This window comes from Adiantum capillus-veneris, chromosome 13 (assembly GCF_014529385.1).
Source record: "Adiantum capillus-veneris isolate H3 chromosome 13, ASM1452938v2, whole genome shotgun sequence".
Lineage (NCBI taxonomy): Eukaryota > Viridiplantae > Streptophyta > Polypodiopsida > Polypodiales > Pteridaceae > Adiantum > Adiantum capillus-veneris.
In genome coordinates this window covers 73,031,503-73,057,104 of record NC_140943.1, presented here as the reverse complement: position 1 = coordinate 73,057,104, position 25,602 = coordinate 73,031,503, and the positions used below count along the sequence as shown (strand labels likewise).

The window sequence follows — 25,602 nt, the reverse complement described above, 5'->3', positions numbered from 1 at the left end:
GGTGGCCAAATGCTCTCACAACTCAGAGCCACACACACACACACACACCCATTGCTTTTAGCTTGTACACAGTACTTCTAGTGCACCCAGCTATCCAGGCTGCTTTCCTCTACCTCACTCTCGACTTGGAGCAGTGGCCATGGTTTTCTTCTTGGCAGGCATATGTCTTTGAACACATGGAGGGAACGCAGGAGGTGTGCATCGACCTGGTTGTGCGAGCACATCACTCTCTCGCTCTCTCTATCTCTATGATGGAGCGGACCATTCCCTCTCTGTTTATCATAGTGGTTATCTATCTCTCCCTCACTTGCCAACGACTCCTCATACCCATCACCATGCACTAGAGGCTTGCCCTCTTCGTAACTCTCGAGACCCTTTATTTGATGGGATATACTACTTCTAGTGGTGGCGGACATTCCTCAAGGCGGACATTAGCAAATCTCTTCGGTGCCCGATGCAATACTTTCTCGGATATTGCATGACGCGGCATTCCCGAGGCATTCGCGATAGGGATGTTGCTTTCAACTGGGTCCATTTTGGTCTCTCTTTACCTCATTTTATTTTGTATCCAGACATTGTATTCGATTCACACCGATTGTATCAATTTGGCCTAATATGTAAATTTGGCCTTTTGACGACGAGTAACATAACATTTCACTTTTTCCCCTCCCAATATCGCTGCTTACAACGGCGAACATTGATGACGTTCTTCAACGAGCAGTGCAATACTTTCTTCGACAATGTCGGGCAGTGACCATGATGATGATGGTTTACTCCGATAATTTTAGACCTTTAGTCTTTCGTTTTACTTCATTTTATTCTTTACCCAAGCATTGGTTTAGATCCTCAACGATTGTATTAATTTGGTCTCATGGCCTTTTGAAGACGATTAATTTTAATTTTCATTTCATTTCATTTTCTCTCTCTTTCCCCCCTTAACAAAATTGCGGACTCTACCTTGGTATTTGAGACTCCTCACGAGCAGATGTGGCAGTAACTAGCGCATCATATTAACAACAAAGTGGGAGTCAGGGTCATATGAGAAGCCCGTATGCATAGGTTTACGGTAGGTTAAATCCTCATGGACATTCACTTATTTGTATGCAGTGCACATTGGTTACTTATGTTCAATTTAATGTATGCAAAGAAATTGTATTTATGTTCAACTTATGTATGTGAGGAAGTTGTACTTCAAAATGTAGTTTCTCTCCCCATGTTGGTTCTGTCCTGGCATCTCTCAGGACATCTCTGTGTATTTTCTCATCTCTTGAAAAATGTTCAGTCCCTTTAAAAAAAAAAAAAGCAACGTTGTGACGCAACTCTAAAAATGTTGAACTTACATGCAGTCGCAGATTGTTGTTTGTACATGGTTAGGCTTTATCAATATAATCAAATCCAATAGTAAGAAAAGATTTAGGCTGCAATTGTCACTTCTCACTTATGACACTCATGGGTGTTCTTTTGTTTATATATTTTTTACCAATAAATATTTTAACAACATAGAGGCCTTGGACGAGAATTAAAAATTAAAAATAAATAAATAAATATATATTAGCAACTATCTCATATATTTATCTGGCAATTTTGATAGGACCTTGTTTGATCCTTTCAAGTTGTCATTTTACTTAAGACTAGTGATTTATTATGTCATGACTTTTACAGTTTATTTTATTAGAAAAAAACAAAAAAAAAGTAACATACAATCTTGTCAGCATTGTATTTGCAGTTGGTTACAGTTTTATTTTTATGTGGTTCATAGCTCCACATTTCTTTACCCTCACATTTTTTGGAAAAGAATGTGCCCTATCCACTTTTATTTTGGTTTAATGCACGTGTACCATCAAGACCACACACTTGAAGTGAATCGGGAATTTCCATTGAGATCATCTCACATTGAGCTATGTAGATGCTCACATGACCCGAGATACATTGAGTTAATAAACAACAATTTGTAAGTACTGTGTTACTTAACCTTACTCCAATGTGGTGTCCAACATGTATTCAAATTTTTAATTTTTCTTTTTCTTTTTCTCTTTTTATGTCTTCTCTAGTCCATTGGTCACAAGCACATAGATTCGCCAATTTAGGCAGTGTGTCAATGCTCATCCTGATGTAGATTTGTTGATTGAGACAACACCAGTTCTACATGCAGATCCGCCGATTTAGGCAACACACTTATAAATTACAGTTTCACTATTTTGAACAAATTAAACGCAGATCCGTCGATTTAGGAGCATTAGTGCAGATTCGCCGATTTAGGCAACACCGATCACAAAATCATGCTACAGTGTTGATTGGCCACCACTGTAACTGGTATGATTTTGTTACCCGGGTATACAAAATAAAGAATATTTGGATTTGGATTTGGATTTTCGTGACAATATTTATGGATTTGATTTGAGTTTGAAGAGAATTGATTATGATGATGATGAGTGTGATCAATGATACCTTGATTCGTCAGGGTATGACATATATTGCTTATTCTAGTGGTATGGGACACTAGAATAGGCAGTATGTGGATGATGGGAGGCATAAGCAATGTTGTTTAGTTTTATTAATTTTACTATATCCTATTTTTTTGACACAGATTTCTAATCACTGTTTTGACAAGTATCCTTTCTTATCTTTGCAACTGAGGACAGTTGCTTTTCAACGGAGAGGTATGTTATGGAATTGATATTTATTGCAGATGACAAGTGAAAAAGGCCCGAGCAAGCTAAGCTATTGCAAAAGGATATTATATTTTATGTACATTTTATTATTCAAGTGCTCTTTTATGAGCCTTGGCCATTTATGATCGGCCGGCCAGTTTGTAATCAATTTGACCATTCAAGAAATTTATAAATCAAATACGTGCAAGAGGGAAATGGTCACTCTTGCACGGGGGGAGATTGCACCCAATGTTTGTGTCTTTATTCTCCCTTCTCCTCTCCTCTCTCTCTCTCTCTCACTGTACGTAGCACTCTACTCTAGGAGGTGCATCCACACGAGCCCTCTCGGTCTCTCCCACTCTCTATCTCTCTCTGCTTGTGTACAACTTGATTATGTGCAAGGATGGTTGATAGGTATGCAGATTTGTGTGTTTCATCAACTATAGTATCTAGTTTTGATATTTTGTAGGGCCTTCCGCTCTCCCGTTTGTAGCATCTTAGCCCACATGGCCTTTTGACCCTTCAAATCGGTTATTGTGTAAACCATTTTATACTCTCATGGTCAAATACAATCTCAAATTGAGCCCCATAAAAATATTTTTGCCATGTTTTCAAAGCAGACACTATTGCATAAAGTTCTCTTTCATAAGCATAATAATTTTTTTGTGTAGAATCAAATTTCTTGCTTTCAAATGCAATTGGTCTTCCCTCATGTAGAAGGACCGCTCCAACAATATGATTTCTAGCATCCGTATCTAGCGCAAATGGTTTCATAGAGTCTACAACAACTAAAGCAAGAGGTGGAGACCTTGAGATCATCAAAACTTTGTTGTTGAGCTTCTCCACATTGAAAGGTTTTCCCCTTGGTTTTCGAGTTGTCTGTCATAGGAATAGCAATGTGAGCATAGTTTTTAATGAACGGTTGATAAAAACCTGCAAATTCCAAGAAAATCTAAAGCTCTTCTAGATTTTTGAGAGAAAATATTGAATCTCATCGTTGAAAAAATGACTTGGATTCCTTGGCATATAACTTGTTTTTCCATAGTAATTCAAACACCTGCTTCAAATGCTATAAGCGCTCTTCCTTAGAGGCACTATACACTAGGATGATACCAAATTTTCCATAAGCATCATGAAAGTAGCTGGCACATTGGTCAACCCGAAGGACATAACCAATAACTGATAGTGTCCAAACCTTGTTCGGAAAGCAGTTTTGGGTTTATTAGCAAGCTTAATGCGTACTTGATGATACCCTAGCCACAAATCTATCTGTGCAGAGATACGAGCATGGGTGAGTTTATCAAATAACACATTCTTTCAAGGCAACAAATACTTGTTCTTAACAATAATCGTATTTAAGCCATGATAATCTACGCACATGTGCATACTACCATCCTTTTTCTTCACTAGCAAAATGAGAGATGCATGTTGAAGAACTTGGTTGAATGAACCCTCTATTGAGGTAGTTAGCAAGCTAATGTTCCACCTAAACAGCCTGAAAATGACTCGTTCTGTAGGGTGGATTACTAAACCAACTTACTACTTGCAACCATGTTTATGCCGTATAGATATGTCGGTGTTAATCCTGGTGGGGTAAATCGTTTGTAAATACATCCTTGTTTTCCATTAATAGTTCTTTTAATTCACTAGCAACATTTGCTTGTTTTAGTGATAGAGAAGTAGCCAAAGTTGAAAGAGAAGAGAGATAAGAATGCGGCATTGAGGAATTGTCATTTATTAAACCATTATCAATATTTGATTAAAAAATGACACAACAAGTAACACAAAAAGAGTTCTTCTTTTTCATCTTGAAAAGAGAGCTTCATAAGATAAGAATGCGGCATTAAGGAATTGTCATTTATTAAACCATTATCAATATTTGATTAAAAAATGACACAACAAGTAACACAAAAAGAGTTCTTCTATTTCATCTTGAAACGAGCTTCATAAGCTTGGTTTTATATATAAGTGGCGAGGAAGGAACATCCTTTTTTCCCAACAATACGATGTGCACGCCATTGGATTCAAACATCAAATTATTATGCTCATAGTTACACTTTAAAATTGATCCTAACCCATATTACCACTCACAAAGTAGTACCACATTTGCTTGATCCATATTCATGAGGAGGAAGTTCAAGGACATATGATACCCTTGAATCTCCATCGGTACATCCTTTACTTGTGTATCCCACACTTTGGCATCATGGCCATTAATCATAGCTAACTTGTACCAGTGTGAACTAGGGATGTGGGACAAATTGAGCCTCTCACTAACTTATAGTTAATGAAATTGTGCAAAGCATCATGGTCTACCAAGATTCTCACCTTGTGACCTTGAATAAACCCATGCATGTGCACCAGCTCGTGTGAACCAAAGCCAATTTCCACATGGAGGCCGTAATATAGCACTAGTGCCTTGCTTCAGTGTGTGTTACTTCCACATAAAAAAACCAAAAAGAGGACTCTAGGGGAAGCAATGGCACCATGTTCCCTGCTTTTTGTTTACCTTGGGTAGCATATTTCCCCGTGAGACAATCCTTTTTGTCATGTCCACTTCCTAAGTAGGTAAGACATAGCTTTTCCTTCTTTGGTTTCTCAAATTCTTCACTAGACAAATGGCCCCTAGGCCCCTTGGGCTTTTTGGATGCATCAGATTCAACTACTACAAATTTTCTCTTAGTATGTCCATGAGATGCTTGTGCATTTGCATGTGAAGTGTTAGGCATGTGTATGCTATGCAATGTCTTTCATCGGGATCATCATGTATATGCGCTTGCACTATAGCTTCCTCAAGCATCTTGGGGTCCTGGGTTTCAATGTGCTTCTTAATACCTTGTGTTGACTCACGGATGAACAAACACACCTCATGGAAGGCATCTAGACCCTCCAACTCGAGGAGCACATTACGATAGTGCTAGATATACTCCAGTAGTGTCTTATGTTGATGCATAGAGCACTTGTCCCATTCAATCCAATTTATGTCCACTTCATTGATGGACAAAAGTTCTTTTCTGAACACATCCTCGAAGGCCACCCATGTTTATGGTATGATGCCCTTCTCCTTCAGCAACATTCACCATTTATAGGCCTTACCCTCTAGTGTTAGACTTGTTTGCAATGCCTTGACTACATCTGGAGTTCATCTAAGATCGTGAGTACCGTCCCATTCGTTCAGGAATATGTTCACAATAACCTTGTTGTGCTACTTTTCCTCCCCTCAAAAAATCACTGGCTTGGTATTTTTTAACAAGTCATCTACCTCTTTTTGACAACCCCTCTAGATTGGAGCCTTGCTCCTACAAACTAGGTGTGTTTATTCCAGGCACACGGGAGTTGAAGAAACCCTAGTCTGCTCATTAATTAGGTCCTTGGCTGATTGTTGCATGAATTGCACAAGCATATCAGACATTTTTCTCACATTCACATTCAACTGTGCAATAGTGGAATCTAAAATAGACATGCTTGTTTGCATGGCCCTAAATTCTTACATATCACGTAGTTCTATGCTATCTTTTGGGCTAGTTTCCCCATGGACACTCTCCGTGGGACTGGCCGACTGCGGGGCAACAAGAGGTGGAACTGGTGCAAGGTTTCAAAATTGAAAGTATGATGCATGTCGATATCTGAATTCGTGGCATAAGATGTTGTGCGAGAAAGAAAAGATGACTACCTTGTTTGAAAAATTGCCTGGCAAAACTAAAGAGTGATCGGAGATCGATCAGCCTTGCTAATCAAAGCCATGAATTCAAAATAATTTGTTGATGCCGATGCAGAATGCCGAAAATCACTTTCTGCCAAAAAAAATTATAGAGCTTTCCAAATTCACTTTTAACATCGATTACGGCTTCCAAACGCCGCCAACTACCGAGCCTTGTCGCATAAGAAGTAGAATCCGTTTGTAGCTTGAAAGAGCTTTAGATTGTTGAATTTGGAACTCCTGTCAGTAGTAGAATCCATCAATTGTCCGAATTTGAAAGGTAGTGGAAAATTCCCATTCCTTGAAATTGGTTGATGCTGCTATAATTTTTGAGTTGTTGTGGGTCATAGAAATAAAATGCTTAGTAGGAGGGAAGAAGCTCAAAAACTTTAATTTATGAGGGGATAACCCCACCATGAGAAAGCGTCCTTGGCCAAAATAACGCCCAAAAGGTAAACAAAGGGGTGCTTCAATGTGAAACCCGTAGTGACATGAAACAAACCTTGGCCCGATGTGAATCCACAAAGGGAGACAATGGCTAATTTCGTGCAGGTTGATGACACCGCCCCTTGTGGGTTAGAGGTCTTGCCCACACTGCTTGCCAATAATACCCACCGTCTTGTCTATGGTTTGCATGCATATGCAAGCTCCAAACAGATCACGCCCCTTCTTTTCCAAAAATCCATTTGATACCAATGTGAGGCCTTGGGCTCTGAAAACCTACTCTCCTCCTATCCTCATGCCTCTTTTATAGGCAACCCTCGAGCTTGGTTTCAGAATTTACCCAGACTTTACCCTTGGCCTTACACATGTGCACATAATTCAAAGCACAACAAGAACAAGAGACATTTTGTGGGTTTAATGTGCACTGCCACAAGAGAGAAAAAGTATCAAACATGCTATTTATCGATTGAGATAACTATAAGTTTATTTTTATTTTTAGGTTGGGTTAGGGGTATTCAAAACCTTACAGAGAAAAAGGGCATGAGCGTAGATGCCTATTCTACCACAACCAGCTTGTCTAATCATTAATGGGGTTGTGATAAATCCATATTGAGGTTGTCTCTAACGGGTCTCTAACACTACCTCATCGTTTGCAAACCTTTAACACACCCCTGATGATGAGTAATCAGACAAATCATAAAAAATTAGAGCATTAGGATGAGTAGAACATTGGGTAAATATGTCCCCTTGAGCTGAAAAAAAAATCAAAATTGCCCGAGAATTTTTGGAGATGCTCTCACTCTCTCTTTTTATTTTTTTCTCCCTCAATCTCTTCACAATGCCAAGTGTCCTAGGTTCTAGAAACAAGAGGTGTTACTACCAAGGGCTGCTCAATCTCTCTCTCTCTCTCTCTCTCTCTCTCTCTCTCTCTCTCTCTCTCTCTCTCTCAGATGTCTCTCTCTTTTTGTGTTTGCTGGGCTGCGGGAGGGGTTGAGGAGGCTATGGGAGAGTCAAGCGGGGTGAGGCGGAAGATTCCTTCCAACTATTGTTTTTTTTTTTTGGACTTGCCATTATGTGATGATACTAAGGCCCATGTCACATACATCCGAACGGACGAGCTAGTGCATGAGCTTATCCAATAGAAAATGCCGCCATGGACTTTCCCTATCATATGCAGCAGATGTCATGGTCTTATAGTCCAACGTGGCTACTATCTCTAGACCAAAAACGCCTGTCTAATGGGCAACCCCTTCCCCTCGTTGAACCCCGCCCATAGCACCTTGCGCGTATGTAATTGGTTTGCAAAAAACATCCACCTGGGTAGCCGCACGTCCCTTTGAGGAGCATGCCCCCGCTAAGGGTGGGTTCAGACTAGGCGGCGAAAGAAAATGCAAAGGGGCGTCGATGTTCCATGGCGAAATCTGATTGGTTGGAGTTGAGGCACTCTTCCGTCGGGCCTTCCATTTTTCCCCCCCCCCCCCCCCCCCCCCCCCCCCCCCCCCCCTATGGCCTCTCTCAACCCCCTTCACTTTTCCTCCTCCACACTGTTCGCACAAAGCGGCAGATTTGCGAAGACTTGTTTATTCCGCCGGTTCAGTCTGAACCCAGCCTAAGGTACATAGCACACCCTGATGGTGATCGTGAGACCTACATATCCTACAAGGAGGGTTTAATACTGTAAACCTCAATTCTCATCACACGCTCACAGCTATGGCCGATATGGAGGCCGTCGGTGCTGAGGCTAAGAAAAGACCTCGAGAGGATGGCGAGAATGTGCTTGCAGAGGAAAATCCTGAGAAGAAGTCTCGTTCCTTGGATGCAACGGAAGGAGCAGAGACGGAGATGCCAGCTCAAGGAGAGACAGAAGCAGTGGCTGAAGCAAAAACGGATGCAGAAGAATCAGAGGAACCTGCGGCTGTGGCTGCAGCTACAGAGGTAGAGGTAGAGGCAGAAGCAGAGGCAGAGGCAGAGGCAGAAGCGGACAATGTAAAGACCCCTGCCTCTGCTGATGATGATAAGGCTTCTGTCCCTTCGTCTGAAGCAAAAGTTGGACCAAAAGTCTTCTCTTCCTCTATGGACATGTTCAATTACTTCTACGAACTGCTCCGCAACTGGCCTCTTAATCTTGATGTGAACAAGGTATTCTCTTCTTTAATGCCTTGATTGCAAGTCATGATTACATGGTAGGCATCGAGCAGAAATTTATCGAATTATGAAATTTCCATGGCTTATTTAGAGTCTTGAATGTCATGCTCGCCTCTTCTTTAATGATTTGAGTTGCAAGTCATCATTATATGGCACACGGTGAGCGGAAGTGCATCGATTGAAAAAATTGCAAGTGAAGAAATGGCCATGTCTTATTTAGATAATTGAATGCCAATGGTGGGTCGTAAAATGGTAAATTTCAGATCGAGAACTTGCATTGCGCGCAATAATCAAGTTCAAGATGATAGGTGACCCTGAACCCCCTCTACGTTGGTGTTGATTAATTTTGAAGACTAAGGAAACATCTTGTCTGTATTAGATTAATATCCTTTCACACTTTTCAAGCAAAACATGTCCATGACCATCCCCACTAGATAGTACATTCACAGAGCAAGTTCACACTAAACTTCGCGTTTCAATCATTCAATCTAGCCATCTCATCTAGTCCAGAACTCTTGATGCACCTAGAGCTCTGTGTAGCCATCTTATCCTTTCGGAACTCTTGATGCACTCACAATAGTCTCTAGTCATCTCATTCAGATAGAAATCTTAATGCATTAGAATCACATTCACTCAGTCATCACATCTATATCTCGTTGATCTCTAATAGATGTCTAGATGCACTAAGTTCATTAAATCATTCAAAATGTTGTAGAAATTTCATCTTTCTCCACACATACTCTAAGAATACACACATGAAAGAGTACATGTAGCCAGTTCAATCAAGGAAATTTTCAATTCAATGTAAATATTTTCATAAAGCTGTTCTTGAGAATATTGTCAGACCATTAGTATCCCAAATTTCAAGGAGAAATTAGTGAATTTATTTAATGTAGGCAACCTGTGAAAAGGGAGTAGAGTTGCTCCCCTCTTGTGCAACATGTACTGCACCAAATCTAACCTGCCGATTCGATTTGCACTTAAGGAATAGTCACTACTAAAAATCTAAAAGCCTAAAGGTACATCTCAAAATTGAAGGAATTTGCAAGGTTCTCTTCCCCATCCACTTTGCATTGAGAGCTAGAAATTCCTGCCCTTGATTAAAATTATTGGTGGACCTAGTTTACCTTTCTTGTCCTATTTGTTTTGCCTTGGGACCCGTTGGTTGTTGTCGTGGCCTCCCTTGTTCATTGGCACATCAGTGCGAATCTTTGGAATTCTCTGATGAACTCTTAATTTATTCACTTGGCTCGTTTCTCGGATACCATGTCATGCCAAGGAAGAGACATGGAATGTGAATTCCTTGAATGCAAACATTTCAGCTTTTCATGAGTAATCCGCATACATCCGTACTCATTCATGAGTGAATTGTGTTCATCGTACAATATGTCATGCCTATGAAAAGGGATCACATAAGGACGGTGACTAAAATACAGGAAAGCATCAATGAAACACTCGAACAATGCGAATCATTCGAACACATAATACTTCCTGTGGGGGTTCTTTGGACCTCAACTCGAGAGCCAAGATCGGTTCTTCATGATCTATCGAATCTTCCTGTGGGGGTTCTTTGGACCTCGACTCGGGAGCCAAGATCGGTTCTTCGTGATTGATCGAATTTGCAATGAGGTTAGCTTCACTAGAAAAATCATCAACTAAACCATCATCATTGGGATCATAGTTTTTTTCGTTCGCGTATGGATGGCCTGCCGTACGGGTACGGGTATGGATGGGGTTTTCATATCTCCAGCCAGCGTGGCAAAAAATTGGGACAAAAATGTTTCGACTGTAATTTTTTGGCCGCGCACTCGTTTTTTAGGCGAATGTGTCTTCACATTCTCTGCAGAGATTGCAGAGACTGAGAGAGTGTATGAAGTGAGATTTGGGCAGCAGCCAGCCCATCCTCTCGAGTCTCCGCCCTCGGGTCGCACTCTCTCTTGTTTCCAACCTCTCCCACCAACACACAGAGCAGCTCAACACTCCAAGGCTCAAGCTCGTTGCGCCATCTTCCAACTTTCAAGCCGAATTCTTTGCAAGTTTGCAGATGGGCCGAACCAAGCGTCCCGAGTGGCAGTATGTGCAGCAAGTGAAGTGTCTTCCAAAAGGAAAATGGACTTGTAAATGTAATTTTTGTGGGCATTCATGGGACGATGGTCCTTTGCGTATCCGTGCACATATTTTGGGCATTGCTGGCCATGGTGTGGGAGGCCCATGTGATGAGGCCCCAGCAGATGTTGTAGAGATTGTCACAAGATTGCATGCAGATGCAAGGCCAGAGGGAGAAGACAGAGCTGCTTTTGTAGATGCACTGGTCAATGATTTGGAAGGAGATGCCTCTCAAGCTCAAGGAGGTGCTTCAATGAGTACACATGCTAAGGGAACATTTAATGTAAGTGGCTCTTCCAAGTCCAATGTCGGGTCCTCAAGCAAAAAGAGAGGTTCCTCGAGGGGGTTTGGCAAGTGCATTTGGCTTGCAAACGCGGAAGCAAGCAGACCAAGCCTTGCGCAGGTTTTTTTATGCTGAGGATGTTCCTACATGGAAAGTAAGGAGCCCTTACTTTGTGCAAATGGTGAAAGCTATTGGGCAAGCAAGTCCTTCATATGTTCCCCCCTCTTATCATGCTTTGCGCACCATAGAATTGAATGAGGAGGTTAAATGTGTAAAGACTGAGATCATGGGTGCGCGAGAAATGGAAAAGATATGGATGCTCTATTGTGTGTGATGGATGGTCTGACACTAGGCGCAGACCTATCATTAACTTTCTTGCATGCTCTATTCATGGGTCAGTGTTTTTGAAAGCTGTAGACACATCTGGGGAAACAAAGACATCGGAATTTATTTTTAAGCATCTCAAATAGGTTATCAGAGAGATTGGCCCAACAAATGTTGTGCAGGTATGCATGGACAATGCAACCAATTGTGTTGGTGCTGGGGAGATGATTGAAATGGAGTGGAAACACATTTTTTTTACAAGATGTGCTTCAATTGCTTGGACCTTTTGTTTGAGGACATTGGACAAATTGGTTGGGTTGCAAAAGTGCTTGAGGATGCAACAAAGATTGTCACATTTGTGACAAGAAAGTCTACTGTGTTTGCATTGTTTTGCAACTTAGCAAGGACTTGGTCAAGCCGTCAGCCACTCTATTTGCGTACTACTTTATTATGTTGGCCAATCTTGTGGATGAGAGATGCATGCAAGGTATGCACAAGCTTATGATTGATGACAAATTTGTTAAGATGAAGAGATCCAAGATTGAAAAGGCTACCGAGGTCTCGAACATTGTGTTTAATGCATCCTTTTGGCAAGAGACAAGGCTGATTTTGAAAATGTGTGCTCTGATTTTGAAAATTCTCCGTTTGGCTGATAGGGAAGGAGCCACCATGGGGCTTATGTACGAGCTTACGGATCGCATGGTAGAGCAAATTGAAAACATGCAAGGCATTGATGCTGCAAGGATGAGAGCGATTAGGGATCTATGCATTGAAAGATGGAATATGTTGCACACACCGTTACATGCTGTTGGATACATGTTGCATCCCATATGGCGAGGAAGAGGGCAAGAAAGTGATGGCGAGGTGCATGAAGGATGGATGACATTCTTGGACAGGTACACCAAGGGTGATTTGACCTTGCAAGGCACTCTAATTGATGAGTTTGACATTTATAAAGCTGAAAGCAATTCATTTGCTCATCCAATTGCAAAAGATGCATTGAGGACAAGAGGGAGTAAAATGGTGGGAAACTTTTGGGGCTTGCACACCCGCTTTGCAAGCTCTTGCTTTGAGAGTGCTTTCGCAAGGGACATGTGCCTCTCCATGTGAGAGAAATTGAAGCACCTTCTCTCTCATTCATACCAAGAGAAGAAATAGGCTACTCCCATCTCATACATAGAAGCTTGTGTACATACACACGAACTTGAGGCTCATATCCAAAATCAAAGAGCGCGGCTATGAGAGAATGGAGGTCACATTGGAAATGCCCAATAAGGAAAAAGATGAGGACTGCTTGCTTGTCTTGCAAGAGATTCAGGAGGCCATTGTAGAGAGTACTACAGATGCGATAGAGCCTATTCCCATTGCTGGTACCAGTCATATTGGAGCATCATGCTCAGTTGGTGGTGATGAGGATGAGGATGAGGACGAGGACAAGGACGCGGACAAGGATGATGCTGCTTATGACGATGAGGATGTGAGCTATGGTGAGAGTTAGAGCTCACTGTGTCACCAGCGTGTGACTACTATCTATCCTTTTTGTTGATTTCTTTCTTATTATTTATTTACCTTCACTTTTTGGAAACACCCCTCGGGAAATCTAACTGCCCTGCATTGCATAGCTAGTGTGGAATTGTCCAGAGGGAGTCCAGGCCTGAGGGCAAGAGAGCACTAAGGTTGGACAAAGACTATGGTTAGCCAAAGTGGGGTCATTGACTAGCCAAAGTGGAATCCTTTGCTACAGAGGCTACATTTCAATTCTGGGTGTGGCCACAGTGTACAAAGAGGGTCGGATGACCTAGAAAGATACAATGGTAGCATCTCCTAAAATTTAGGGAACTGCTATTTTGGGACCTGAAAATGTGTTGATGTCATTACCTCCGGAATGACAAGGGGAACATTTTCTTACTCTGCCGTGAAGTCAATTGGGCAACCGGTTGGGATATTTTTAGATGGCAACCCCGAAACGGGAAAATGCTTATAAATGTGCCAAGTGGCACCTTCCGGTGCACTTGCCTCATGCAACAAGAGTTGGCGCTGAATTTAGGAGGGAGAGAGCCTCATTTTCAGTTTTGTCACAGGTTAAGAGCTATGGAGTGCTTGCTTTCCCTCTTATGCACAGTGCGGTGCCAGGAGTGATGCCCTGCACGCTACGCACTGCCCTCTCTCTCCCCTTTGGCAGTATGTTATGCCCCTCTAGTGGGTTCTTCATTTGACCAATGTACGGTTGTGTGGGTTCATGCGCGATTGCCGAGGCAAGAGCCTCTTGCACAGGTATTGGATTAGCTAGCGGCTAATCCCCCCGCAGGTACAGGTGAATTCGGAGAGGTTTCACGCCAGAAATCTCGTCCGATTCAAAGGGCAAGTAGCCCTACAGGTGCGGGAGCTCGAGGACTTGCTACGGATGCGACCGGCACGCGAAACGGAGCCCGAAACAGTGAATTACAGCCTGCTGTGTAATTTTGCAGGTTTAGGGTTTTGGCTCTAAACGGACCCTAATACCCCCCAGGAGGTTCGGGGACGCAAGGGGACCGCTGTACAGGTGATCGGGCGCATTTTCGGGGCTGAAAACAGAGAATTCAGCGTGCTGCAGATTCTCACCAGGTTTTGCAAAGTGCCCGTATGCGTCGGGAAAGTCATTTAATGTGTGGGAATACTGACCGTGAAGGGTTCTAGTACAGTTATGTTGCCGAAATCAAGCCAGAACAGTCAAAATTCAGCCAAGGTTGTGCGGGGCAGCTTGGAAAGAACCACAGCGTTTATTCCCTCTTTTAAACAATAAAGAAATACCGAAAGGGGCGCCTAAGTTAGGGGCCAATCTGGTGTCGGTCTTCTCATACAGGTGCATTCTAGCATCTGTATCCCATTCCCCTCTCTTGTGTCACCATAGCGCAGGTATAATAGACGACTAATAATGGGTGAAAGCTAAATCAAGGTTTGAAGTAAAGTCTACCGCCCTTTTTGGATTGAACAGGCCGGTTTCACACTACGCATGGCCACCTGCTTTTGGACCATGGTTTTGGACATTTACTTATGCCGTATGGTGTTCAATGTTCACTGTAGACTCTAGTATCTACAGTTAGATTCTAGCAGATAGTCTCGAGTCTCGAGTCTCGACTCTCGAGTCTCTACTTATGTTTTGGATTCAGCCTTGAGGAGACTATACACTTGAATGTTTTTTGGCCTCCTCCTAGTATCTAGTATCTACTATCTACAGTGACGAGTCCTCACTCCTTTTTGTTTGGAGGTTACTTTATTACTTAGAGGCACCATCTCTCCACTTTTTTTTCTCTGTGGTTTTGGTTTTGTCTTTGAAGTTTGTGTATAAAGTTTCTATGGTTTTGTCTTTGTGTATAAAGTTTTAAACATGGTGCCCATTGCCCAGTGCCAGGTGGTGTAGTATGTAGCACTAAGCATCCTATGTAGTAGGCTATCTGAAAGACTGACATGTGGAATTTCGGGTAGTCTGATCCGTACTTATTCCGTACTTCCGTACCCGTGTGCGTCCGACGTGTGATTGACGTGTGGAAAAACTATGAATGGGAACGATCACATCGTGATCATACAAATCATCATGTTCGTGAATAATCACATCATTATCATGCAAATCATCATGCTTATCATTATCAAGCAAATCATACGTGTCTGGCTTTGGAAAAGAAGAGACTGAAAGTCTCCTTTTCCTGATCCTTCGCAATCTGTGTCTGCACACTAGAAAAGAGTCGCAACAACTCTGTCATGTGTTGGGCTCTCTGTGCTTCACGCTCAAACCGTCTTTCTTCGTGTTCACGATCCAATGCGGCTTTTCGTACTTGGGCTTCCAAGCGTGCTTGCTCGCGCTCATGCTTTATGGCTGCCATTCTTTCTTCATATTTACGCTCTTATGGCTGCCATTCTTTCTGTCGTTCTTTCTTCGCGTTCTAACTTCCTGTCCATCATCATCTTGTCGAAAGCCTCGATAGAGTTAGTGCAATCCTTTGCGCAGATGGGGAAGGGGGAGGGTTTGAAAAACCTCCTGGCGGGGGAAGTTCTTCTTTGCCATTGCCATACTCATCACCTCCATGTGAAGTATCCATTTCGCTTCGGGTGATGACCATCCAGTGAAGTCTTGGGTTCTTAAGTTCACGAAGAACTTGGGTTCTTGTGGGTCTTGGGTTCTGGGTTCTTGAGTCTCGAGGTTCTTCTTTAGCTTGCAATTTGTCACCTGTGTTAGAGAAGGATCTTCTCTTCACTCGAGCTCTTCTCTTTTCCGTGGGCGCACCCCTTGGCGGCCTTGCTTTCACACCAAGGTTGCTTTTTCCCACCTCATGTCGATTGGCTGGCCGCTAAGTGCACGGTCCGCTCTCAATGAGTGAAAAAAGAAACAAGGGGAAGTTGGACAAGCTCTTCTTTCTTGGGTTTCCTGTCTTTGTTCAAAACCACGATTAGGAATCTGTCACGTGACACATCCCAACCCTATGTGTCCGTGGACAAGCTACACCATAGCAGGGTTCAGTGAGTCAAGTCAGTTTAGATTAGCAGTGATCTGGCACTTTGTGAGTCTATTCATAGACCGTGCATGCCCAGTCACTTAGCAATAGATGCATATCCTCCGGTTGCACACAACATGATCATCAATATTCCCTTCAGAATCCATTAGAATCAGGTAGGGGATTTTTCAAGTGACTTTATCCCATTTTTTCCTATTTTTGACATTTTTCACTTATTTATTAAGTGACTTTTGTTGGGTAGTCAGTAGGGCAAATTGGGTAAGTTAATATATAAGCAAACCCAAGTTAGCACTCCACAACAGAAGAGGCAGCAGGAGCACCTTGCTCAACAGGCAACTTCTCAGCAGAACCTTGGTGGATTCCCTCCAAGCAAGATCCCAAGCCTTGGCGTTTTCTCCAAGCAAAAGATTCCTATTCCTAGCATTTTCAACAGCATTCATTGCCGGAAAGCCAAGCCCTTGGCGTTTTTGCATCAGATCGTCGCCGGAAAGACCATCACATGCCTGGCGTTTTTCACATGCCCAACGTTTTTGGAAATGCAAGATCAGCTAGCGTTTTGGTCAACCTCAGTCTCTAGCGTTCTGGATTTGAGCAATAGAAGAAATAGCAAATTCAGCCCACAAGAAGTAGCAGATTCAGCCCTAGTTGGTTGCAGAAGACCCCCATTTTCAGCCCTTGAAAACGCAGCCAAAACAGTCATTTTCAGCCACCGAAACAGTCCCGAAATTCAGCGATTAGAAGATCCCAGATTTCAGCCATCAAGTCGTCGTCGTCATCGGCATAGTCCCATTGCATCAGTCCATTGCATACGCATTATACACCTTTGTGCAATCAAAGTAGACCACTCTCGCCGACGAGAGTGGGGCCTTCGGAGGAGGGTTTAACAACCTCTCGGGTGTCGTATTTCTTCTCTCTCCTTCTCTCAGTCTCGTTCACTTGCACGCACAGTGTCCACTCACTGTGTTGTGATCATAGCACTCTCCAGAAGACGGAAAGCTCTCTCTTTCCCTAAGAACTAAAAGGAACCTTGAGCAATAAAGATCACTAATCTTGAGAAAATACAACATTCATTTCGTTGCACCTAACATTGGTATCAGAGCTTTGGAAGTGTTCTGCATTACTCAAGGAAAGTACCACAAGAATTTTTTTGCTTGTTGCGATCGCACGAACCCAAGTTTACGCGGGCGTGGCGATTCCTAATCGTGTTTTGTTGAAGAGTGACAGGAATCCCAAGAAAGAAGGGCTTGTCCAGTCTCCCCTTGTGTCTCTTTTCACTCATTGAGAGCGGACCGTGCACTTAGCGGTTGGCCACTCGACGTGAGGTGGGAAAAAGCAACCTTGGTGTGAGCGCAAGGGCGCCAAGGGGTGCGCCCGCAGAAAAGAGTAGAACTCGGGTGAAGAGAAGATCCTTCTCAACACGATTTGCAAGCGAAAGAAAACCTCAAGAACCTCAAGAACCCAAGACCCCCAAGAACCCAAGTTCCTCGTAAACTTAAGAACCGAAGACCACAAGAACCCACAAGAACCCACGACCTCAGAATGATCATCACTCAAAGCGGAATGGATACTTCGCTTGGCGGTGATGAGCATGAGAGAGGCGAAGAACAATTTTCCCCACCAGGAGGTTTTTCTGACCCTTCCCCATCTACGACACCGATTGCACTAACTCCTATGGAGGCTTTCGACAAGAGGATGATTAACAAGAAGTTAGAAGACAAAGCAAGAGATGCCAAACGAAAAGCAGAAATAGAGCGTGACCACGAAGAAAAGATGGCAGTCCTAGAGTGTCAGTACCAAGAAAGAAAGGCTACCATAGCGCGTGAGAGCGAGCAAGCACGCTTGGAAGCCAGAGCAAGAGAAGCAGAAATGGATCGCAGACACGCAAAAGACAAAGCAGAAAGAAAAGCAATAGAAGAACAGAGCGACCGACAAAACACAGAATTTTGGCGACCCTATGCTCAAGTTCAGGCACAGATGCAAGAGATTTGGGGAAAGGAGACTGTCTCAGTCTCTTTTTCTCCAAGGCAAGATACATAGGATTTGCATGATTGTGTGAAGCATGATGATGATTTGATTGACAATGACTTGCATGATGTTTTGAACGACAATGATAAGCACAATGATCTCCATGATGATAAGCATGATGATTTGTATGACAAGCATGATGATTTGGATGACAAAGATAAGCATGATGATTTGAATGATATTGCTAAGGATGATGATTTGGATGCCAATGATAAGCATGATGATTTGCACGATCAAGATGTGATTTCTCACAAGCATGATGAATTGCATGAAGATGATGTGAATGTTCACAAGGATGACGTGTTAGTGGATGCTTTTTCTAGCGAAGCTAACCTTGTTGTAGATTCGATCAATCACGAAGAACCGATCTTGGCTTTCGAGTTGAGGTCCAAAGAACCCCCACAAGACGATTCGATCAATCACGAAGGATCGATCTTGGCTCTCGAGCCTAGGTCAACAGAACCCCCTCAGAAAGAACCCATTCAAGAAGAACCCCTTCAGGAAGAACAGATCTTGGCTCTCGTGCCTAGATCTCAAGAACCCTCACAGGAAGTATTGTTTGTTCGCATGATTGATACGCACGCATTGTTCGAGTGTTTCATTCGTGAAGGTTTCTTGTATTTTAGTCAGCATCGTTATGTGATCCCTTTTACTAGGCATGACATATTGTATATTGAACACGTTTCTCTCATGGATGAGCACGAATGTATGCGGATTGTTTAGGAAAAGCTGAAAGGTTTGTATGTAAGGAAGTCACATTCCATGTCTCTTCCTTGGCTCGACAAAGTTGTCGATAGAGCACATGATAGTATGAGCACCAAGCATGGGCATTTCCATTGTGATTTGCCACAGTTGATTGATTTCGATCAAACAGAAAAGATTCGAATGCATTGTTTGCATGTGTTTGATGAACGGGTTGTCTCTTTGTCTCTATGTTCATCTACATTGCATACGTAGTCTTTAGAGAAGACAAGATTTTTTTCCTTCACTTTACATGGAATGGGTATGGTCATGGTTTTGTGTTGGAGATGGTTTCAGGAATTTTCAGCCATGGAGATTCTTGAAGACGAAAGAAACAGGACTCTAAACGAAGTTGAAGCAAGCAAGGAAATTCAGAAGACTTTGTGTCGCTTTCGGCGCGGCCCAAAGAAGAAGGCTTTGCAGACATTCATGAAGTTCAAGTACCGCACGACCCACACATCAGAGTGGGCCGGCGAAGAGTCCCTTCCAGGATTCCGGATGATCTTGGCGATCTTCCTCGATGCCATAGAGTTCGGTACCAGTACCTTACTTTGAAAAGGAGCCACATCCCAACCCTGTGTGTCCGGGGACAAGCTACACCATAGCAGGGTTCAATCAGTCAAGTCAGTTTAGATTAGCAGTGATTGGCACTTTGTGAGTCTATTCATAGACCGTGCATGCCCAGTCACTTAGCAATAGATGCATATCCTCCGGTTGCACACAACATGATCATCAATATTCCCTTCAGAATCCATTAGAATCAGGTAGGGGATTTTTCAAGTGACTTTATCCCATTTTTTCCTATTTTTGACATTTTTCACTTATTTATTAAGTGACTTTTGTTGGGTAGTCAGTAGGGCAAATTGGGTAAGTTAATATATAAGCAAACCCAAGTTAGCACTCCACAGCAGAAGAGGCAGCAGGAGCACCTTGCTGAACAGAACCTTGGTGGATTCCCTCCAAGCAAGATCCCAAGCCTTGGCGTTTTCTCCAAGCAGCAGATTCTTATTCCTAGCGTTTTCAACAGCATTCATCGCCGGAAAGCCAAGCCCTTGGCGTTTTTGCATCAGATCGTCGCCGGAAAGACCATCAGATGCCTGGCGTTTTTCACATGCCCAGCGTTTTTGGAAATGCAAGATCAGCTAGCGTTTTTGGTCAACCTCAGTCTCTAGCGTTCTGGATTTCAGCAATAGAAGAAATAGCAAATTCAGCCCAGAAGAAGTAGCAGATTCAGCCCAGCCCTAGTTTGTTGCAGAAGACCCCCATTTTCAGCCCTCGAAAACGCAGCCAAAACAGTCATTTTCAGCCACCGAAACAGTCCCGAAATTCAGCGATTAGAAGATCCCAGATTTCAGCCATCAAGTCGTCGTGGTCATCGCCGTCGTCGTCATCGGCATAGTCCCATTGCATCAGTCCATTGCATACGCATTGTACACCTTTGTGCAATCAAAGTAGACCACTCTCGCCGACGAGAGTGGGGCCTTCGGAGGAGGGTTTTACAACCTCTCGGGTGTCGTATTTCTTCTCTCTCCTTCTCTCAGTCTCGTTCACTTGCACGCACAGTGTCCACTCACTTTGTGTTGTGATCATAGCACTCTCCAGAAGACGGAAAGCTCTCTCTTTCCCTAAGAACTAAAAGGAACCTTGAGCAATAAAGATCACTAATCTTGAGAAAATACAACATTCATTCCGTTGCACCTAACATTGGTATCAGAGCTTTGGAAGTGTTCTGCATTACTCAAGGAAAGAACCACAAGAATTTTTTTGCTTGTTGCGATCGCACGAACCCAAGTTTACTCGGGCGTGGCGATTCCTAATCCTGTTTTGTTGAAGAGTGACAGGAATCCCAAGAAAGAAGTGCTTGTCTAGCCTCCCCTTGTGTCTCTTTTCACTCATTGAGAGCGGACCGTGCACTTCGCGGTTGGCCACTCGACGTGAGGTGGGAAAAAGCAACCTTGGTGTGAGCGCAAGGCCGCCAAGGGGTGCGCCCGCAGAAAAGAGTAGAACTTGGGTGAAGAAAAGATCCTTCTCAACGCGATTTACAAGCGAAAGAAAACCTCAAGAACCTCAAGAACCCAAGACCCTCAAGACCCAAGAATCAAGACCCCCAAGAACCCAAGTTCCTCGTGAACTTAAGAACCGAAGACCACAAGAACCCACGACTTCAAAATGATCATCGCTCGAAGCGGAATGGATACTTCGCTTGGCGATGATGAGCATGAGAGAGGCGAAGAAGAATTTTCCCCACCAGGAGGTTTATCTGACCCTTCCCCATCTACGACACCGATTGCACTAACTCCTATGGAGGCTTTCGACAAGAGGATGATTGACAAGAAGTTAGAAGACAAAGCAAGAGATGCCAAACGAAAAGCAGAAATAGAGCGTGACCACGAAGAAAAGATGGCAGCCCTAGAGCGTCAGTACCAAGAAAGAATGGCAGCCATAGCACGTGAGAGCGAGCAAGCACGCTTTGAAGCCAAAGCAAGAGAAGCAGAAATGGATCGCAGACACGCAAAAGACAAAGCAGAAAGAAAAGCAATACAAGAACAGAGCCTAAGAGCGTCAGTACCAAGAAAGAATGGCAGCCATAGCGCGTGAGAGCGAGCAAGCATGCTTGGAAGCCAGAGCAAGAGAAGCAAAACTGGATCGCAGACACGTAAAAGACAAAGCAGAAAGAAAAGCAATACAAGAATAGAGCGATCGACAAAACACAGAGTTTTGGCGACTCTATTCTCAAGTTCAGGCACAGATGCAAGAGATTTGGGGAAAGGAGACTGTCTCAGGCTCTTCTTCTCCAAAGCAAGATACACAAGATTTGCATGATTGTGTGAAGCATGATGATGATTTGATTGACATTGACTTGCATGATGTTTTGAACGACAATGATAAGCACAATGATTTCCATGATGATAAGCATGATGATTTGTATGACAAGCATGATGATTTGGATGACAAAGATAAGCATGATGATTTGAATGATATTGCTAAGGATGATGATTTGGATGCCAATGACAAGCATGATGATTTGCACGATCAAGATGTGATTTCTCACAAGCATGATGAATTGCATGAAGATGATGTGATTGTTCACAAGGATGACGTGTTAGTGGATGCTTTTTCTAGCGAAGCTAACCTTGTTGTAGATTCGATCAATCACGAAGAACCGATCTTGGCTTTCGAGTTGAGGTCCAAAGAACCCCCACAAGACGATTCGATCAATCACGAAGGATCGATCTTGGCTCTCGAGCCTAGGTCAACAGAACCCCCTCAGAAAGAACCCATTCAAGAAGAACCCCTTCAGGAAGAACAGATCTTGGCTCTCGTGCCTAGATCTCAAGAACCCTCACAGGAAGTATTGTGTGTTCGCATGATTGATACGCACGCATTGTTCGAGTGTTTCATTCGTGAAGGTTTCCTGTATTTTAGTCAGCTTCGTTATGTGATCCCTTTTACTAGGCATGACATATTGTATATTGAACACGTTTCTCTCATGGATGAGCACGAATGTATGCGGATTGTTCAGGAAAAGCTGAAAGGTTTGTATGTAAGGAAGTCACATTCCATGTTTCTTCCTTGGCTCGACACAGTTGTCGATAGAGCACATGATAGTATGAGCACCAAGCATGGGCATTTCCATTGTGATTTGCCATAGTTGATTGATTTCGATCAAACAGAAAAGATTCGAACGCATTGTTTGCATGTGTTTGATGAACGGGTTGTCACTCCGTCTCTATGTTCATCTACATTGCATACACAGTCTTTTGAGAAGACAAGGATTTTTTCCTTCACTTTACATGGAATGGGTATGGTCATGGTTTTGTGTTGGAGATGGTTTCAGGAATTTTCAGCCATGGAGATTCTTGAAGACGAAAGAAACAGGACTCTAAACGAAGTTGAAGCAAGGAAGGAAATTCAGAAGACTTTGTGTCGCTTTCGGCGCGGCCCAAAGAAGAAGGCTTTGCAGACATTCATGAAGTTCAAGTACCGCACGACCCACACATCAGAGTGGGCCGGTGAAGAGTCCCTTCCAGGATTCCGGATGCTCTTGGCGATCTCCCTCGACGCCATAGAGTTCGGTACCAGTACCTTACTTTGAAAAGGAGCCACATCCCAACCCTGTGTGTCCGGGGACAAGCTACACCATAGCAGGGTTCAATCAGTCAAGTCAGTTTAGATTAGCAGTGATTGGCACTTTGTGAGTCTATTCATAGACCGTGCATGCCCAGTCACTTAGCAATAGATGCATATCCTCCGGTTGCACACAACATGATCATCAATATTCCCTTCAGAATCCATTAGAATCAGGTAGGGGATTTTTCAAGTGACTTTATCCCATTTTTTCCTATTTTTGACATTTTTCACTTATTTATCAAGTGACTTTTGTTGGGTAGTCAGTAGGGCAAATTGGGTAAGTTAATATATAAGCAAACCCAAGTTAGCACTCCACAGCAGAAGAGGCAGCAGGAGCACCTTGCTGAACAGAACCTTGGTGGATTCCCTCCAAGCAAGATCCCAAGCCTTGGCGTTTTCTCCAAGCAGCAGATTCCTATTCCTAGCGTTTTCAACAGCATTCATCGCCGGAAAGCCAAGCCCTTGGCGTTTTTGCATCAGATCGTCGCCGGAAAGACCATCAGATGCCTGGCGTTTTTCACATGCCCAGCGTTTTTGGAAATGCAAGATCAGCTAGCGTTTTTGGTCAACCTCAGTCTCTAGCGTTCTGGATTTCAGCAATAGAAGAAATAGCAAATTCAGCCCAGAAGAAGTAGCAGATTCAGCCCAGCCCTAGTTTGTTGCAGAAGACCCCCATTTTCAGCCCTCGAAAACGCAGCCAAAACAGTCATTTTCAGCCACCGAAAGAGTCCCGAAATTCAGCGATTAGAAGATCCCAGATTTCAGCCATCAAGTCGTCGTCGTCATCGGCATAGTCCCATTGCATCAGTCCATTGCATACGCATTGTACACCTTTGTGCAATCAAAGTAGACCACTCTCGCCGACGAGAGTGGGGCCTTCGGAGGAGGGTTTAACAACCTCTCGGGTGTCGTATTTCTTCTCTCTCCTTCTCTCAGTCTCGTTCACTTGCACGCACAGTGTCCACTCACTTTGTGTTGTGATCATAGCACTCTCCAGAAGACGGAAAGCTCTCTCTTTCCCTAAGAACTAAAAGGAACCTTGAGCAATAAAGATCACTAATCTTGAGAAAATACAACATTCATTCCGTTGCACCTAACATTGGTATCAGAGCTTTGGACGTGTTCTGCTTTTAGAGTTGAAGCTTCTCATTTACATTGCTTTTGAAGGCCAGGGCCTATAAATAAAGTGCCACGGCCTAAGTCTCAGACAGATACGCTTGGGAGCACTGGTGAGACGAGGACCCTCGGACATTGTACTCTGTGAAGCAATTATAATAAAGAAATACCGAAAAGGGCGCCAGCCTTTTGGGGCCAATCTTTCTGGACGCAAAACTAATCCGTGCCGTGTTGTCTCTCTCTCTCTCTCTCTCTCTCTCTCTCTCTCATTTTTGTTCAATTCTTTCAGTTTTCTCTCACGTGTTGTGATAGATTCACGACTTAGAGTTTCCGAGTGTGTTATAGGTGTCACAAGACGGGCACCACGTGCGAATAGAAAAGAACAGACTGAACAGACTTTTAGCACTTCAATAACAACTGAAACTGAAAGAGGGACGACACGCAAGGATCTACATCTCCAGAAACGATATTAATCTAATGATAGCATAGTTACTCGAAACTTCCATTGAGAAATTGTTCACTTCAAGTGAATGCTACGAGCATGGTAGAGAAATTGTTCAATTCAAGTGAACGCTACGAGCGTGGTAGAGGAAGAGGCTAAGCACGAGGGGACTTCTAATGATCACGACTGTTCAAATGCTATGATGCAATTGAAAGTCAAAAATCATTGTGCTATTGATTCTTATAGCACACAAGACATCATTAGTGAGGCCGTGATGACATGTGCCAGTCTCCTGTCTACTCCTATTGCTACCTACTCGGTGATGGGATTCTCGAAGGACATGCAATTCTTTTGTCTCTCTTGCATGTCACAATACATTCAACAAGGTTGATTTACTTGTCATTTTGTGGTTGATAAATTAAGTGGGTGATGTTATTTTGGGCTTTAAGTGGTTTTGTAGGTTCAAGCCACCCATTGATTGGGATACCTCCTCTCTTCACATCAAGGAGAATGTTTCCCAGCCACTTCATCCCATTGGATATCAACCAATTTGGGTATTGTTGACATGTATGGTAGGGTCATATGTTGAAGGAGTAGCCTCATTTTTAGATTCTTTCCTAGGACAATTCTTTTTCATGTGTCCTATTGTATGACAACGAAAACACCTACGTTTCTTTGCATACAATGCCTGTTCTTTACTTAATTGACCACCGATTCCTTGAGCAACTTTCTCATCAGGTTTGAGTTTTTATTCCTTGAGCAACTTTCTCAGCGGTTTGAGTTTCAGGCCATTCCCTGTTACTATGTTTTCTTTACCCTTATCCTTATCTTTTCCACTCTTAGATTGAGACAAAGAATTTGGAGAGTTCTTTTTATTGTGACCATTCCCATTAGAATTTGTCATTGTCCTTAAGACGAGTCAGTAGAGGAAGAGTATTAGCGTAGGCCGTTTTGAGCTTACCCTTGTCGTGCTTCATTTCTTGAAATTGAGCCAAGCGTTATCG

At 43.1% G+C, this 25,602-nt stretch overlaps 2 protein-coding genes across 2 annotated transcripts in view; both read left to right on the top strand.

The window, feature by feature from the left end:
• The first annotated feature begins 8,358 nt into the window (after window positions 1-8,358).
• The window catches only part of LOC147444246 (DCL-like protein), a 37,302-nt gene continuing 20,058 nt past the window's right edge, over window positions 8,359-25,602 (top strand). Inside the window, exon 1 of the mRNA XM_086526934.1 lies at window positions 8,359-8,934. Coding sequence (XP_086383060.1) covers window positions 8,506-8,934 — 429 coding nt within the window. The 5' untranslated portion in view covers window positions 8,359-8,505. The remainder of the gene's footprint in view (window positions 8,935-25,602) is intronic.
• On the top strand, window positions 10,985-11,663 carry LOC147444247 (uncharacterized). Its single transcript, XM_086527646.1, has 2 exons — window positions 10,985-11,291; window positions 11,335-11,663. The coding sequence occupies exons 1-2, from the start codon at window positions 10,985-10,987 to the stop codon at window positions 11,661-11,663; spliced, it is 636 nt and encodes a 211-aa protein (XP_086383772.1).

What these genes read in the sequence shown, in the direction of transcription:
- LOC147444247 (XM_086527646.1), top strand. Translation starts at nt 10,985, where the DNA reads ATGGGCCGAACCAAGCGTCCCGAGTGGCAGTATGTGCAGCAAGTGAAG. An exon ending in TGCCTCTCAAGCTCAAGGAG is followed by an intron (nt 11,292 to 11,334) that starts GTGCTTCAATGA and finishes ATTTAATGTAAG; the next exon opens with TGGCTCTTCCAAGTCCAATG.